This window comes from Cotesia glomerata, linkage group LG5, assembly GCF_020080835.1.
Source record: "Cotesia glomerata isolate CgM1 linkage group LG5, MPM_Cglom_v2.3, whole genome shotgun sequence".
In the NCBI taxonomy this organism is placed as follows: domain Eukaryota; kingdom Metazoa; phylum Arthropoda; class Insecta; order Hymenoptera; family Braconidae; genus Cotesia; species Cotesia glomerata.
Genome location: NC_058162.1, coordinates 26,035,508 through 26,049,481, shown reverse-complemented (window position 1 = coordinate 26,049,481; position 13,974 = coordinate 26,035,508). Strand labels below are relative to the sequence as shown.

Here is a 13,974-nt window from a genome sequence, read left to right as displayed (position 1 = left end):
ACCCCTCTCCTTTCAAACGTTTTAACCTCAAAAAGTATTTAAATTACCAAATCTAACGTGATTGCACTACACGTGGTCGGTGAAAATATTATTTACGTTCTAGTTTTTTTTTTTTATAATCAGCTGGTTAATAAATAAATTAATTAATTAATATAAAATGGGACGTAAAGCAAAGTTTGGAGATCCGAAAGCGATTAAAGGTCCTGGAAGAAAAGCCAGGAAGCAGGGAGATCCAGTGTTACCGCGTTCTTTACAAGGTAAATAAAAAATACATTTTTTTTTTACAATAAAAATTAAATTAGATGAATTCTGAAAATGTTTAGAAATTTATTATTCAAAAAATTGAGTTGTAAAAATTAAAAATGCAATTTTTTTTAATAATTTTTTAGAATCAATCTTTTTGTTAAAAAAAATTAATAAACTGTTGAGTAATTGCTAATTGTAATAACAAATAAATTTTATTATTTAGTTAAAGGAGACCGAAATGAATATCCAGATCCTCGTCAAAAAAAAAGATTTGATGTGATGAAAAAACGACCCAAAAGAAACAATAAATTTCAAAAAGACGGCCCTGCATTTAAAAAACAAAAAGTTGTTGCGAAAACTGAGTCTGAAGATGAATCTGACCCTGTAAGTTTATTTTTATTTTTATTTTTTTTTTTTTGATAATTTATTAATTTATTTTTATTTGTAGGAATATGCTTCCGAAGAAGAACCAATGGATGATAGCGAATTTAAAAAGGGAATGTTTGTTAAACACAAGCGTGATATTTTAGCTGATGATTCTGATGGTGAAGCTGAAGGAACCGAGGAGGAAGATGACCAAGAACCTGAAGAACAAGAAGAAAATGATAATGACAGTGACGAAGGGGAAGACAGTGATGATGATGATGATGATGATGATAATGATGATGATGACAATGATAATGATGGGGATTTGCTTCCTATTGAACGAGAAAGTAAAAAATTACAAAAGAAATATGAAGAAGAAAAGTAAGTATAATTATTTTAGGTTTCATATTATTTTCACCAATAGTCATTTTATGATGATAAGTATTTAGGCTGTATTCGAAAATTCTCTATCTCTAGATACATAATTAAGAAATTACCTTGTATCTTGTGGGTGAACTATTGACATTTTTAAAGATATAAGCTCATCCCGATGTTACACTCAACAAGACCTTTAATTTGAGTACCCACATCAATTTTTCATATATTTTATATATTTATATATTTCACAAATACCATATATATAAAAAATACCATGTTGGTACTTAAATGAAAGGTCTCGATAAGTGTAACATTGAAATGAGTTTATATCTTTGAAAATCTCAATAATTAAGAAATGACCTTGTATCTCGTCAACTACTGACATTTTTAAAGATATAAGCTCACTCTGACATTACACTCATAGAGACCTTTAATTTGAGTACCCACATCAATTTTTCATATATTTATATATATTATATATATGTGTATATGAAAAATATATAAAAAATGCATGTGGGTACTCAAATGAAAGCTCTTGATGAGAGTAACATCAAAATGATCTTATATCTCTAAAATTATCAATAATTAAGAAATTACCTCTATCTTGTCAACTACTGACATTTTTAAAGATATAAGCTCACTCTGACATTACACTCATAGAGACCTTTAATTTGAGTACCCACATCAATTTTTCATATATTTTGTATATTTATATATATTATATATATGTATGTATGAAAAATATATTAAAAATGCATGTGGGTACTCAAATGAAAGCTCTTGATGAGTGTAACATCAAAAATGATCTTATATCTTTAAAATTATCAATAATTAAGAAATGACCTCGTCAACTACTGACATTTTTAAAGATATAAGCTCACGCCGACATTACACTCATAGAGACCTTTAATTTGAGTACCCACATCAATTTTCCATATATTTTATATATTTATATATATGTATATATGAAAAATATATTAAAAATGCATGTGGGTACTCAAATGAAAGCTCTTGATAAGTGTAACATCAGGATGAGCTTATATTTTTAAAAAGGTTAATATTTAAGATAGTACAGTGCAATTTAACAAAAGTCATTATTTAATAATTCAAAATTTTAGCTAAATATAAAATTATATTTAGTTTAGCAGACATCAAAGATTTTTATAAAAATTAAATTATAAAGAAAATAATTCCAAATTAATTTTTAACATTTCAGAAAACTCGACGAAGCCGAAACAGACGATATGGTTCGCCAGTGCGTGTTCGAATTTCCTACAGAGGAAGAATTGGAACAACCATTGAGTCTTAAAGATATTCAGACCCGAATTCGGGACTTGATAATGGTCCTCAACGACTTCAACCGGTTAAGAGACCCCAACCGCGGCCGAAGCGAGTACCTGCAGCTTCTAAAGTCAGACCTGTGCTCTTACTACAGTTACAACGAGTTCCTAATGGAACTATTAATGCAAATATTTCCCCTGGGCGAGCTGGTGGACTACTTAGAGGCCAGTGAAGTCCAGAGGCCCTTAACAATCCGGACCAACACTTTAAAAACCCGCAGACGCGACTTAGCCCAAGCGTTGATTAACAGAGGAGTAAATCTTGACCCAGTAGGAAAGTGGACCAAGGTAGGATTGGTCATTTACTCATCGCAGGTGCCAATGGGAGCGACTCCGGAGTACTTAGCAGGCCACTACGTGCTCCAAGGAGCCTCCAGTATGTTACCAGTGATGGCACTAGACCCTCAAGAAAATGAACGGGTTCTTGACATGTCTTCAGCTCCAGGTGGCAAGGCTTCTCATATTGCCGCTCAGATGAAGAACACTGGAGTTCTTTTCGCCAATGACGTCAACGCGGACCGTCTCAAGGCTGTCGTGGGTAACTTTCATCGTCTTGGAGTTGTTAATTCTGTGATTACTAATTACGACGGCAGGAAAATTCCTGGAATTATCAAAGGCTTTGATAGAGTCCTTCTAGACGCGCCTTGCACTGGAACTGGAGTCGTCGCTAAAGACCCCAGTGTTAAGACTAATAAGGATAAAACTGATGTTCAAAGGTGCTTTACTCTTCAGAGAGAATTACTCCTTGCTGCTATTGATTGTGTTAATGCCAAGTCTAAAGCTGCTGTTATTGTTTACTCTACTTGTTCTATTCTTCCGGAAGAAAATGAGTGTATTATTGATTATGCTTTGAAGAAGAGGAATGTTAAGTTAGTCCCCACGGGGCTGGACTTTGGAGAAGAGGGCTTTGTTAATTATAGAGAGCATCGGTTTCATCCGAGTATGAAACTTACCAGGAGGTATTATCCTCATACTCATAATGTTGATGGGTTTTTTGTTGCTAAGTTTAAGAAATTTAGTAATACTATTCCTTTGAATAGTAAAAATGAAGATGAAGATGATGAAGTGGGGGAAGAAGTTGAGGAGAAAAAAAAAGGTAAGAAAAATAAAAGTGTTTTTAATACGGGGAAAATTTTTAATAAAAATGGAGATGCTCCAATTAAAATTAAGAAGGAAAGTAAAAATGATGATGGAGAAAAAGTTGAGGAAAAGAAAAAAAGTAAGGAAAATAAACAGAATTTTTCTACTGTAAAAAATTTGGAAAAAAAAATTGGAGAGAAAATTAAAAAAAAAAAGGTTAAGGATAATAGAAAGTTGGTTAATGAAAATTCTGAGGATAAAGGTATGAAAGAGAGTAGAAAGAAAAAGGATAATAATATTAAAGAAATTAAGGAAAAAGAAAAGAAAATAAAAAGCGAAAAAATTGATAAGAAAGAGAAAAATAAAAATTTAAAAGAAAAAATTCAATTAAAGCAAAATAAATTGAAGAGAAAAAAATTGAATTAATAGATTTTTATTCTAGGAATTATTTTTTATAATTAATGAAAAAATATACTTTTTAATTGCTTGTCACACAGTCGTTTTACTTCATCTATAAATAGAAAAATATTTATAATTAGTAAGTAAATAAATAATTTTGAAATCAACAGACCTTGGACAATTTTTTTACTTATTTTTAAAAGTTACGTCTTCAAAAAATAAGTTTTCAATCACTTATTAAATCTTAATAATTAAAATGACGTCTTATAAATAACAAATTTAAATTTAATACATTAAAGATGATGGTAAGGATAAAGTGAGTGCAATTCATAGAGTGATTATTTGAATTGGTGACATTAAAATTAGGGGTGTGCGAATAGTGTTCGAAATTCGAATCTAATATTCGAATAGTTTGAATAATTCGAATAATTCAAACAGTCGTTTTCTGTCGATAAACTAACTAATTTTTGTGTAAAAATTAATTCGTTTTATTTTATTTGCCTAAATGAAATCTTTATAATTATTTGATAGTAAAGTCAGCTTATTATTTGTAATAAATATTTCTTGGTGTATTCATACCCCCCGCCTCGGGGCACCTCGCCATTTTGACATTTCTCCGGGAAAATTCGATTTTTTTAAAAATGAGATCTACGACACGATAGATCAGACATTGAAAGAGTGTAAATGTAGCAATAAAAAGCGACACCAATGAAAACTTCGCATAAGCTTTTTAATAAGAAATTTTATATATATGATATTTCTCATATTTGTGAAATATGAGCTTACATAGTTAAAAATATCATCAGTAGACAAAATACAAAGTCATTCTTTAATTATTGACATTTTTAAAGACATAAGCTCATCAAGACCTTTTGTATGAGTACGCACACAAATTTTTTATATATTATATATATGTGATATCCCCTGTAGATGGATAACTAGAGATAAGGTTCTTATTTCTAGAAGTGATGACTAGTCGAATCTAAAATGATTGTAAGTTTATTTAGAACAATGTCTTACAAGAATAAATAATAGTTTAAAAAAACTAAAAACACGCTTTTTATAGAAAACCAAACTAAAAAATAGAAAATAAATTTAAATTAAGAATAGTGTTTAAAATTTCAATAAATATAAATTAATAATAGTGTAAATAAAAAAAATGTATTTTATTTAAAAAAAAGCGTGAGGTGCATGGTGTCAATAGTTATAAATATTTTATTGACAGATATGAGTAGAGTGATTATCATTTTGATAATATCTTAAAAAGCACCCCACGCTTTTTTAAATAAAATAAATTTTTTTATTTACACTATTATTAATTTATATTTATTGAAATTTTTAACACTATTCTTAATTTAAATTTATTTTCTATTTTTTAGTTTGGTTTTCTATAAAAAGCGTGTTTTTAGTTTTTTTAAACTATTATTTATTTTTTACTTTTTAGTTTGGTTTATTTATAAAAGCGTGATTTTTTAGTTTTTTTAAACTATTATTTGTTGATTATCAAAAATATTCAGGCGCGCAAATTACCCACGGAGAGTTACATACTGACATACTGACATACTGACGTACAAGTGAAGCTAATAAAAAAAATAATTATTTATAAATATTATAAATACGGGGAATCAGAGTTCGATTTCGAAGAGCGAGCCTGAGAAACGGCTACCAGAACCAAGGAAGGCCGCAGGCGCGCAGATTACCCACGGAGAGTTACTGACATACTGACAAACTGACATACAAGTGAAGCTAATATAAAGCGTGTAAAAATGGCACGTCTTTGTCAAATGCTCGTATAGAACTAACTTTTACACACAATTCAACTGACCCTCAGCACTTATCCCCTTTTCCCACTCCTCGTACTTACTCTGACATCTCTCAAAAATCATACCTACGTACCTTAATACATACTCTCGTTCTCATTCTTTCTCTCTTGCACTCATACACTCCAGATATCGTATCTTACAGCTAGACTTAAATACTACCTGATGGCCTACGCTTTTGGCGTATACTCTTTTTATTTTTGATATTACAGATATTTTACAAATATGAGATGTATCATACGCATAAAATATATGGAAAAATTCGTGTGGGTATTCAAATGAAAGGTCTCGATAAGTGTAACTTCAGGATGAGCTTATATCGTTAAAAATATCATCAGTAGACAAAATACAATATCATTTCTTAATAGTTATTGACATTTTTTAAGATGTAAGCCCATCCTGATGTTACGCTCATCGAGACCTTTTATTAAAGTATGCACACGATTTTTTTCATATATTTTATATACCTATTTGATATTTCTCATATTTGTGGATTATATAAAATATATAAAAAATTCGTGTGGGCTATATAAATGTTGCTATAATATAATATAGTTATAGACTTAATTTATTTAAGTTTAGAAAAAAATAAATTAATTTAAATAATTCTAGCTAGAGATAAAGCTATAGAATTTCTAAATGTATGTTCTTATTTAAAAAAAAAATCGAATTTTCCCGGAGAAATGTCAATTTGAGTATTTACACGAATTTTTTCATATATTTTATATATTTTACAAATATGAGAGATATAATATGTATAAAATATATGGAAAAATTCGTGTGGGTATGCAAATCAATTTTCTCGATAAGTGTAACTCCAGCATGAGCTTAGATCGTTAAAAATATCATTAGTAGATAAAATAAAACGTCATTTCTTAGTTATTGACATTTTTCAAGATATGAGCTCATCCTAATATTACGCTCGTCGAGACCTTTCATTAAAGTATGCACACGATTTTTTTCATATATTTTATATACCTATTTGATATTTCTCATATTTGTGGATTATATAAAATATATAAAAAAATTCGTGTGGGCTATATAAATGTTGCTATAATATAATATAGTTATAGATTTAATTTATTTAAGTTTAGAAAAAAATAAATTAATTTAAATAATTCTAGCTAGAGATAAAGCTATAGAATTTCTAAATGTATGTTCTTATTTAAAAAAAAAAAAATCGAATTTTCCCGGAGAAAAATTAAAATGGCGAGGTGCCCCGAGACGGGGGGTCCGAATACACCAAGAAATATTTATTACAAATAATAAGCAGACTTTACTATCAAATAATTGTGAAGACTTCATTTAGTCAAATAAAATAAAACGAATTAATTTTTACACAAAAATAAGTTAGTTTATCGACAGAAGACGACTGTTTGAATTATTTGAAATATTCGAATTATTCGAGCTATTCCAATTATTCGAACTATTTGAATTATTCGAGTTATTCGAACTATTCGTATCATTCGAATATTCGATTCGAATTCGAGGCGAATAATTCGTAAACTCGAATATTCGCACACCCCTAATTAAAATTCTATATCAGATTATTATTTTCTATATTAATTTCCAAGTTTAATTCGATTTTACTTTGTTTAGGGACAAATTATTTAAATTAATTTTTTTCAATACTATATTATGCACTCACAAAAATTTTTTTCTTGTAAAAACTTTTGGCCTGTGCCTTGGCATAAACAAACAAAATCTAAATTAAAACTGAAAGAATTTTTTTTATGTTTAATTTAGAATTTAGAATTTTTCAGTAAAAAAAAAATATATTCAAAATTGTCAGATGTCTGCTAATTTCAATAAAATAATTTGTAGATAATTAAAATATACATACCATCAATTTCAATAATATTTGCATTTTTTTGTTGTATCACAACATAAAATTCCCGTAAGTTAGACAATTTTCCAACAACCCAATAGTCACTCATAGTTTTAATAATCGTCTCACCGTCTTCCTTCAGTCTGTTTGAATCACTATTAATATCTGTGATTATTCTCAATACTTCTGGAGTTGTCAGTACATTTGAGCAGCGTCTGTTGTCCAGGTGGATCGTACTCTTGTATGCCAAATTTAGTCTGTTGAAGTAAAGGTACTTCGGAGCTGAGTCGGATACATCTGGTACGTGTTTGGAGTACTGTTCTGCTACAGTGTTCACCAGAGTTGTCAACTGAGGACCCAAGAATGCGTCGAGACTTTTTAAGTAGTCAATTAATAAACTTGTACCTGTAAAAAAAATTTTTTTTTTTTTTTATAAATTTATTTTTTTATTTATTTATAAAAAAATTATTTATTTTTTTTATAAAAATTTTTTTTTTTTTTATAAAAAAATTATTTATTTTTTTTATAAAAATTTTTTTTTTTTTTATAAAAAATTTATTTATTTTTTTTATAAAAAATTTATTTAATTTTTTTTTTATAATTTATAATTTTATAAAATAAAATAATAACTTACTGTCGACAAATAGGCAGAGAGTTGCACTTAACGCGCTATAAACTACTAAATATAATGAGGTAGGTTTATTTGGATAATTTATAAAGACTTTTGGCGATTTTGTAATACCGATTGATTCATTTAGGCTCGATGCTCCAGTGACAAATCTAAAAATTTATTTATTTAATTTTTTTTTAAGAATTTATTTTTTTTTTTAAAGAATTTATTTATTTATTTAATTTTTTTTTTTAGAAATAATTAGCTTACTTTCCATAATGAGAACTTGTGAAAGGTGAAGCTGAATTACGTGGCATTGACCCGCTGTGAAATTCTTTTTCTAGATACTCTGGCAAAAGACTGCTTATTAAATAATTATAAACAACTTGCATGTCTTCTGGCTCTAATCCGCTCCTAAAGAAAGTAAAAAAAATGTTAGTGTTTTAGAAAATTTAATTTTTTCTACTAGAAAAATTATTTAGATTGTAAGTACTTGGTCGAAAAAAATAATTTTTGAATTATGGTTTTAAGAATCTCTTTAAGTGATTAATATAAAAATTAATTTATTAAAAATTTCAAGTCTTACTAGCAAGCAGTCACTACGTGACTGCCGAAAATTAAGAATTGTAAATAAGAAAATTTAGACTTGATGATTTTTTGATTTTTATGACACTATACATAGTCTGGGTACTTTTTAAATAAATTTTAAAAATAATAGTGCTATCACAGGATCAATTACTAATAATTTAATGGACAAATGTCATGGAACAAATTTATAGAACCAACAAACTATTAAAAACTCCAAAAACTTTAAATAAAAAATTTTCTAAAAAATATATAAAACCTAGGCACTAATTCTTATGAAGACCTTTCTGATGATACCAAATTAAACTACAAAAATTCCTTTAAAAATAATAATAAGCTCGTCGGAAAATTTTCCTTACTCTCTCAATTATTTAAATCATAAATGACTAACGCTGAAAAAATATCAAACCCAATTTACGATAAAGATATACCCGTTAAAAATTTTTCTTAGTCTCTTAATTATATAAATTAATTTTTAACCCAACCACATTGACATGTACAAAACAAAATAAATAAATAAACAATTTTTGTTTATCGCGAAATTCTAATTTATTTATAATTACTTCGAAAATTTATCATGATAAATTAACTATTTTATAAAAGAAAATGAAACATTTAAAAGGCACTAATTCAAGTCTCTTAAATATATAAAGAAATTATTATATTTACCATACTAATTGGTCGTTATATAGGAATGCTGTGTATTTTATCTGAGGGAATGTCGCTTCAATAAGGTTCATAAAACATTGGACCTTTAAAAATGTTATTTTATCTAACGGTAAAAATTGTAGTCCTTGAAAAATATCTAGTATATCACGATGATTCAGCTTTAATGATGGTAAATACTGTAGTAATTAATAAATTTTTTATTATTTATTATCAATAAAAATAGTAAAAATATTTAATTTAAAAATCCAACTTGAGAGACTTCTTATAATTTTTTTAACAAATAAATTATATTATGAATGCAATTTTTAAAAAATAATTTTTTAGACTTAGTTAATTTTTCTAGAAAAATTAAACAATTGTCAAATTAACTGCTAATAATTCCAGTGTAATAAAATTGATAAAAAAAATTTTTTTAATTCTAAATAAGACAATTTTCAAGTTGAAATTTTGTTTAAATTAAAAATGTTGGATTTTTTTTTGCAATTATCCATTAAAAAAATTTTCTTGATGTTATTCGTTTAAAATTAATAATAATTTTCACTGTAAATACTAAAATTCTTTGTTTTTAAACAAAACATCAAGAATAATTAAAAATTTAATATAAAAAAATAATAAAATTACCCCAGTATAAAAATAATCTAATTTATGTTTGAGTAACGTAACTGACCCATACTGAGGATCATTCAAAATAGTCTCAAACGATCCCATAAATAGTCTAAATCTCATATAAGCTTGCTTAAGTATAGCCTGACACACTGAACTTGATACTTCGTCATGCTGATACTCGGTATAATCAATCCCGTCTTTATTTTTCACCACATAAGGTACTCCAATAATCTAAAAAAACTTCCACTAATTAAATAATTAAAATTAACAGTTATCTTACCATAAAAATAATTAATTTTATAATAAAAAATGTCAGATGTTAGTTTTAAAATTTTTATCTACCATAATCATCCAGAAATCTGGCTCTGGCTGATAATAAATCTGTCTTGTTTTGTGATTATTGCAATAATCACATGTTTGTCCCGGATTAAACGATCTAAAAATAGAATAAAATAATTAGATATTATTTAAATTATTATAATTTAGATATTTAATAATTTTTTTTATTTTATAACAAATAAATTAGAAAAAAAAATTGACAAGTAAGGTAAAAGCCCCAATTATTGACAGGGGTCTAAATGTTGACACCCTAAATTATTTTAAATATATTTATTCATCTGTAATAAGAATAACTATCATATCAATTTTTATGAAATTCTAATTAATTAAAAACTTGAAAAAAATTACTGTCAGTTCAAAATATTGAATATTAATTATTAAAAAAAAAAATAAAGTTACCACTAGTTCATCAAACCAGCTAACGAACGTTTATTTTCTTAACAACTTTGATTAGAAAAGCATTTTTTTTTAAATGCCGAGTTTAAATTGATTTCTTCATCTAATAATATCATCTTTTTTTTTTCTAATTAACAATATATGAACAATTTATAAAATTGAATAATCGAAATTAATTGTATGCTTTATAATATTTAAATAATGGGTATCAATAACTATTTGATAGTTCTTAAGTTGAATCTCATATTGACAGCCATTCGACAGCGCTAAGACGCCTTTTTTTGACTTTAATCTAAAAAATTAACTGTAAGAGTTCGAACTCTTCTGATTAAATAAATTATTTTAAAATTAATTTTTATATTTTTGAAAGTAATTAATCATTTATGGAAATTATTATTAATAAACTTTAATAAAATTGATTACTTAATAATAAGTTTGGATAAATAAGAATAAGCAGATAATTGTAGGCATGCTTAGTATAGGTGTCAATAATTGGGGTGAAGGTATGTCAATAATTAGATCAATCAGTTTTTTAACCTGCCAATAATTGGTGTATCCGGATAATCTATTAAATTATTTAAAATTAATTAGTAAATATCAGTGAATATCATTTTGAAAAAAGAAATTGATTAGTAAAAACATTATTTGAGACATTACCACAAACAAAATTCAACGATATTGATATTTGATTCTCTAAAAACAATCAAATCATAACTTTGTCTGTAATAGTGTCAATAATTGGGGCTTTTACCTTACTATTATTGTGTATCCAGATAATTTATTTAATTATTTAAAATTAATTAGTAAATAAGGTACAAGCCCTAATTATTGACAGGATCTAAATATTGACACCCTATATTTTTAAATATATTTAATCATCTGTAATAATAATAACTATCATATAAATTTTTATCAAATTCTAATTGATTAAAAAGTTTAAAAAAATTAATGTCAGTTCAAAATATTAAATATTGATTATTAAAAAAAAAAATAAAGTTACCACCAGTTCATCAAACCAGCTTACGAACGTTTATTTTCTTAACAACTTTGATTAGAAAAGCATTTTTTTTTAAATGCCGAGTTTAAATTGATTTCTTCATCTAATAATATCTTTTTTTTTTTTTTTAATTAACAATAAATGATAAATTTATAAAATTGAATAATCGAAATTAATTGTATGCTTTATAATATTTAAATAATGGGTGTCAATAACTAGTTGATAATTCTTAAGTTGAATCTCATATTGACAGCCATTCGACAGCGCTAAGACGCCTTTTTTTGACTTTAATCTAAAAAATTAACTGTAAGAGTTTGAACTCTTCTGATTAAATAAATTATTTTAAAATTAATTTTTATATTTTGAAAAGTAATTAATCATTTATGGAAATTATTATTAATAAACTTTAATAAAATTGATTACTTAATAATAAGTTTGGATAAATAAGAATAAGCAGATGATTCTAGGCATGCTTAGTATAGGTGTCAATAATTGGGGTGAAGGTATGTCAATAATTAGATCAATCAGTTTTTTAACCTGCCAATAATTGGTGAATCCGGATAATTTATTTAATTATTTAAAATTAATTAGTAAATAAGGTAAAACCTCCAATTATTGACAAGGGTCTAAATATTGACACCCTAAATTATTTTAAATATATTTAATCATCTGTAATAAGAATAAATATCATATAAATTTTTATTAAATTCTAATTAATTAAAAAATTGAAAAAAATTAATGTCAGTTCAAAATATTAAATATTAAAAAAAAATAAAGTTACCACCAGTTCATCAATCCAGCTTACGAACGTTTATTTTCTTAACAACTTTGATTAGAAAAGCATTTTTTTTTAAATGCCGAGTTTAAATTGATTTCTTCATCTAATAATATCTTTTTTTTTTTTTTTAATTAACAATAAATGATAAATTTATAAAATTGAATAATCGAAATTAATTGTATGCTTTATAATATTTAAATAATGGGTGTCAATAACTAGTTGATAATTCTTAAGTTGAACCTCATATTGACAGCCATTCGACAGCGCTAAGACGCCTTTTTTTGACTTTAATCTAAAAAATTAACTGTAAGAGTTTGAACTCTTCTGATTAAATAAATTATTTTAAAATTAATTTTTATATTTTTGAAAGTAATTAATCATTTATGGAAATTATTATTAATAAACTTTAATAAAATTGATTACTTAATAAGTTTGGATAAATAAGAATAAGCAGATGATTGTAGGTAGGCATGCTTAGTATAGGTGCCAATAATTGGTGAATCCGGATAATTTATTTAATTATTTAAAATTAATTAGTAAATAAGGTAAAACCTCCAATTATTGACAAGGGTTTAAATATTGACACCCTAAATTATTTTAAATATATTTAATCATCTGTAATAAGAATAAATATCATATAAATTTTTATTGAATTCTAATTAATTAAAGAATTGAAAAAAATTACTGTCAGTTCAAAATATTAAATATTAATTATTAAAAAAAATAAAGCTACTACCAGTTGATCAAACCAGCTTACGTAGTGTTTCCGGATAATCTATTGAATTATTTAAAATAAATTAGTAAATATCAGTGATTATCATTTTAAAAAATTTAATTAGTAAAAAAAATACTTGAGAAATTACCACAAACAAAATTCAACGATATTGATATTTGATTGCTTAAAAAAAATAAAATCATAACTTTGTCTCTAATAGTGTCAATAATTGGGGCTTTTACCTTAGAAATTTTAAGAAATTAAAAATATAATTTTTTCAATAAATAAAATTTAAAAAATTATTAAGTGACTACTTTAATGTCATTTAATAATTACAAAATAAATAAATAACTTACTCAGTAAATTTAATAATTGCTTCGCTCAATCCGACATTACGGATTTTTGTGTCGACATCAGTTTTTTCTGGATAATAATAAAATATTTTTTTTTCTTCCTAAAATATTAAAATTATTAATTAAATAATTTTATTTATTATAAATAATAATAAAATATTTACATCTCCTTCTTTTTTGGAGTAATTCCCATTAAAAACATAAAAGTGATCAAGTGTAACATCTGATTTAGAAGTCATTATTATTATTATACCCAACAATCAATAATAATAATTAATAAATAATTTATTTATTTATAATTATTGCCGTTTAAGTTTTTTTTATAACATTGTGTTGTTTTTGACAGCTAACCTATCAATGGTTGGGATTTTTTTGACAAACTGGTAAAAGATGGAAGATCTGCCATCTGTAGTCTATTAACAAACTATACAAAATAAAAATAATTATAATAATAAAAATAAAAATTTTA

The 13,974-nt window shown here is 25.6% G+C and overlaps 2 protein-coding genes across 2 annotated transcripts; one reads left to right on the top strand and one right to left on the bottom strand.

The window, feature by feature from the left end:
- The first annotated feature begins 25 nt into the window (after window positions 1-25).
- On the top strand, window positions 26-3,670 carry LOC123266164 (probable 28S rRNA (cytosine(4447)-C(5))-methyltransferase). Its single transcript, XM_044730192.1, has 5 exons — window positions 26-257; window positions 470-630; window positions 695-993; window positions 2,207-3,549; window positions 3,666-3,670. Exons 1-5 carry the CDS (start codon window positions 158-160, stop codon window positions 3,668-3,670), a joined length of 1,908 nt encoding a protein of 635 aa, XP_044586127.1. The 5' UTR covers window positions 26-157.
- Window positions 3,671-3,827: 157 nt separating this feature from the next.
- On the bottom strand, window positions 3,828-13,902 carry LOC123266270 (vacuolar fusion protein CCZ1 homolog). The gene is made up of 9 exons (XM_044730423.1): window positions 13,670-13,902; window positions 13,509-13,606; window positions 10,270-10,363; window positions 9,943-10,158; window positions 9,322-9,497; window positions 8,338-8,481; window positions 8,092-8,237; window positions 7,473-7,862; window positions 3,828-3,921 (listed from the first exon to the last, which is right to left on the bottom strand). The coding sequence occupies exons 1-9, from the start codon at window positions 13,742-13,744 to the stop codon at window positions 3,869-3,871; spliced, it is 1,392 nt and encodes a 463-aa protein (XP_044586358.1). The 5' UTR covers window positions 13,745-13,902; the 3' UTR covers window positions 3,828-3,868.
- Window positions 13,903-13,974: the final 72 nt, after the last annotated feature.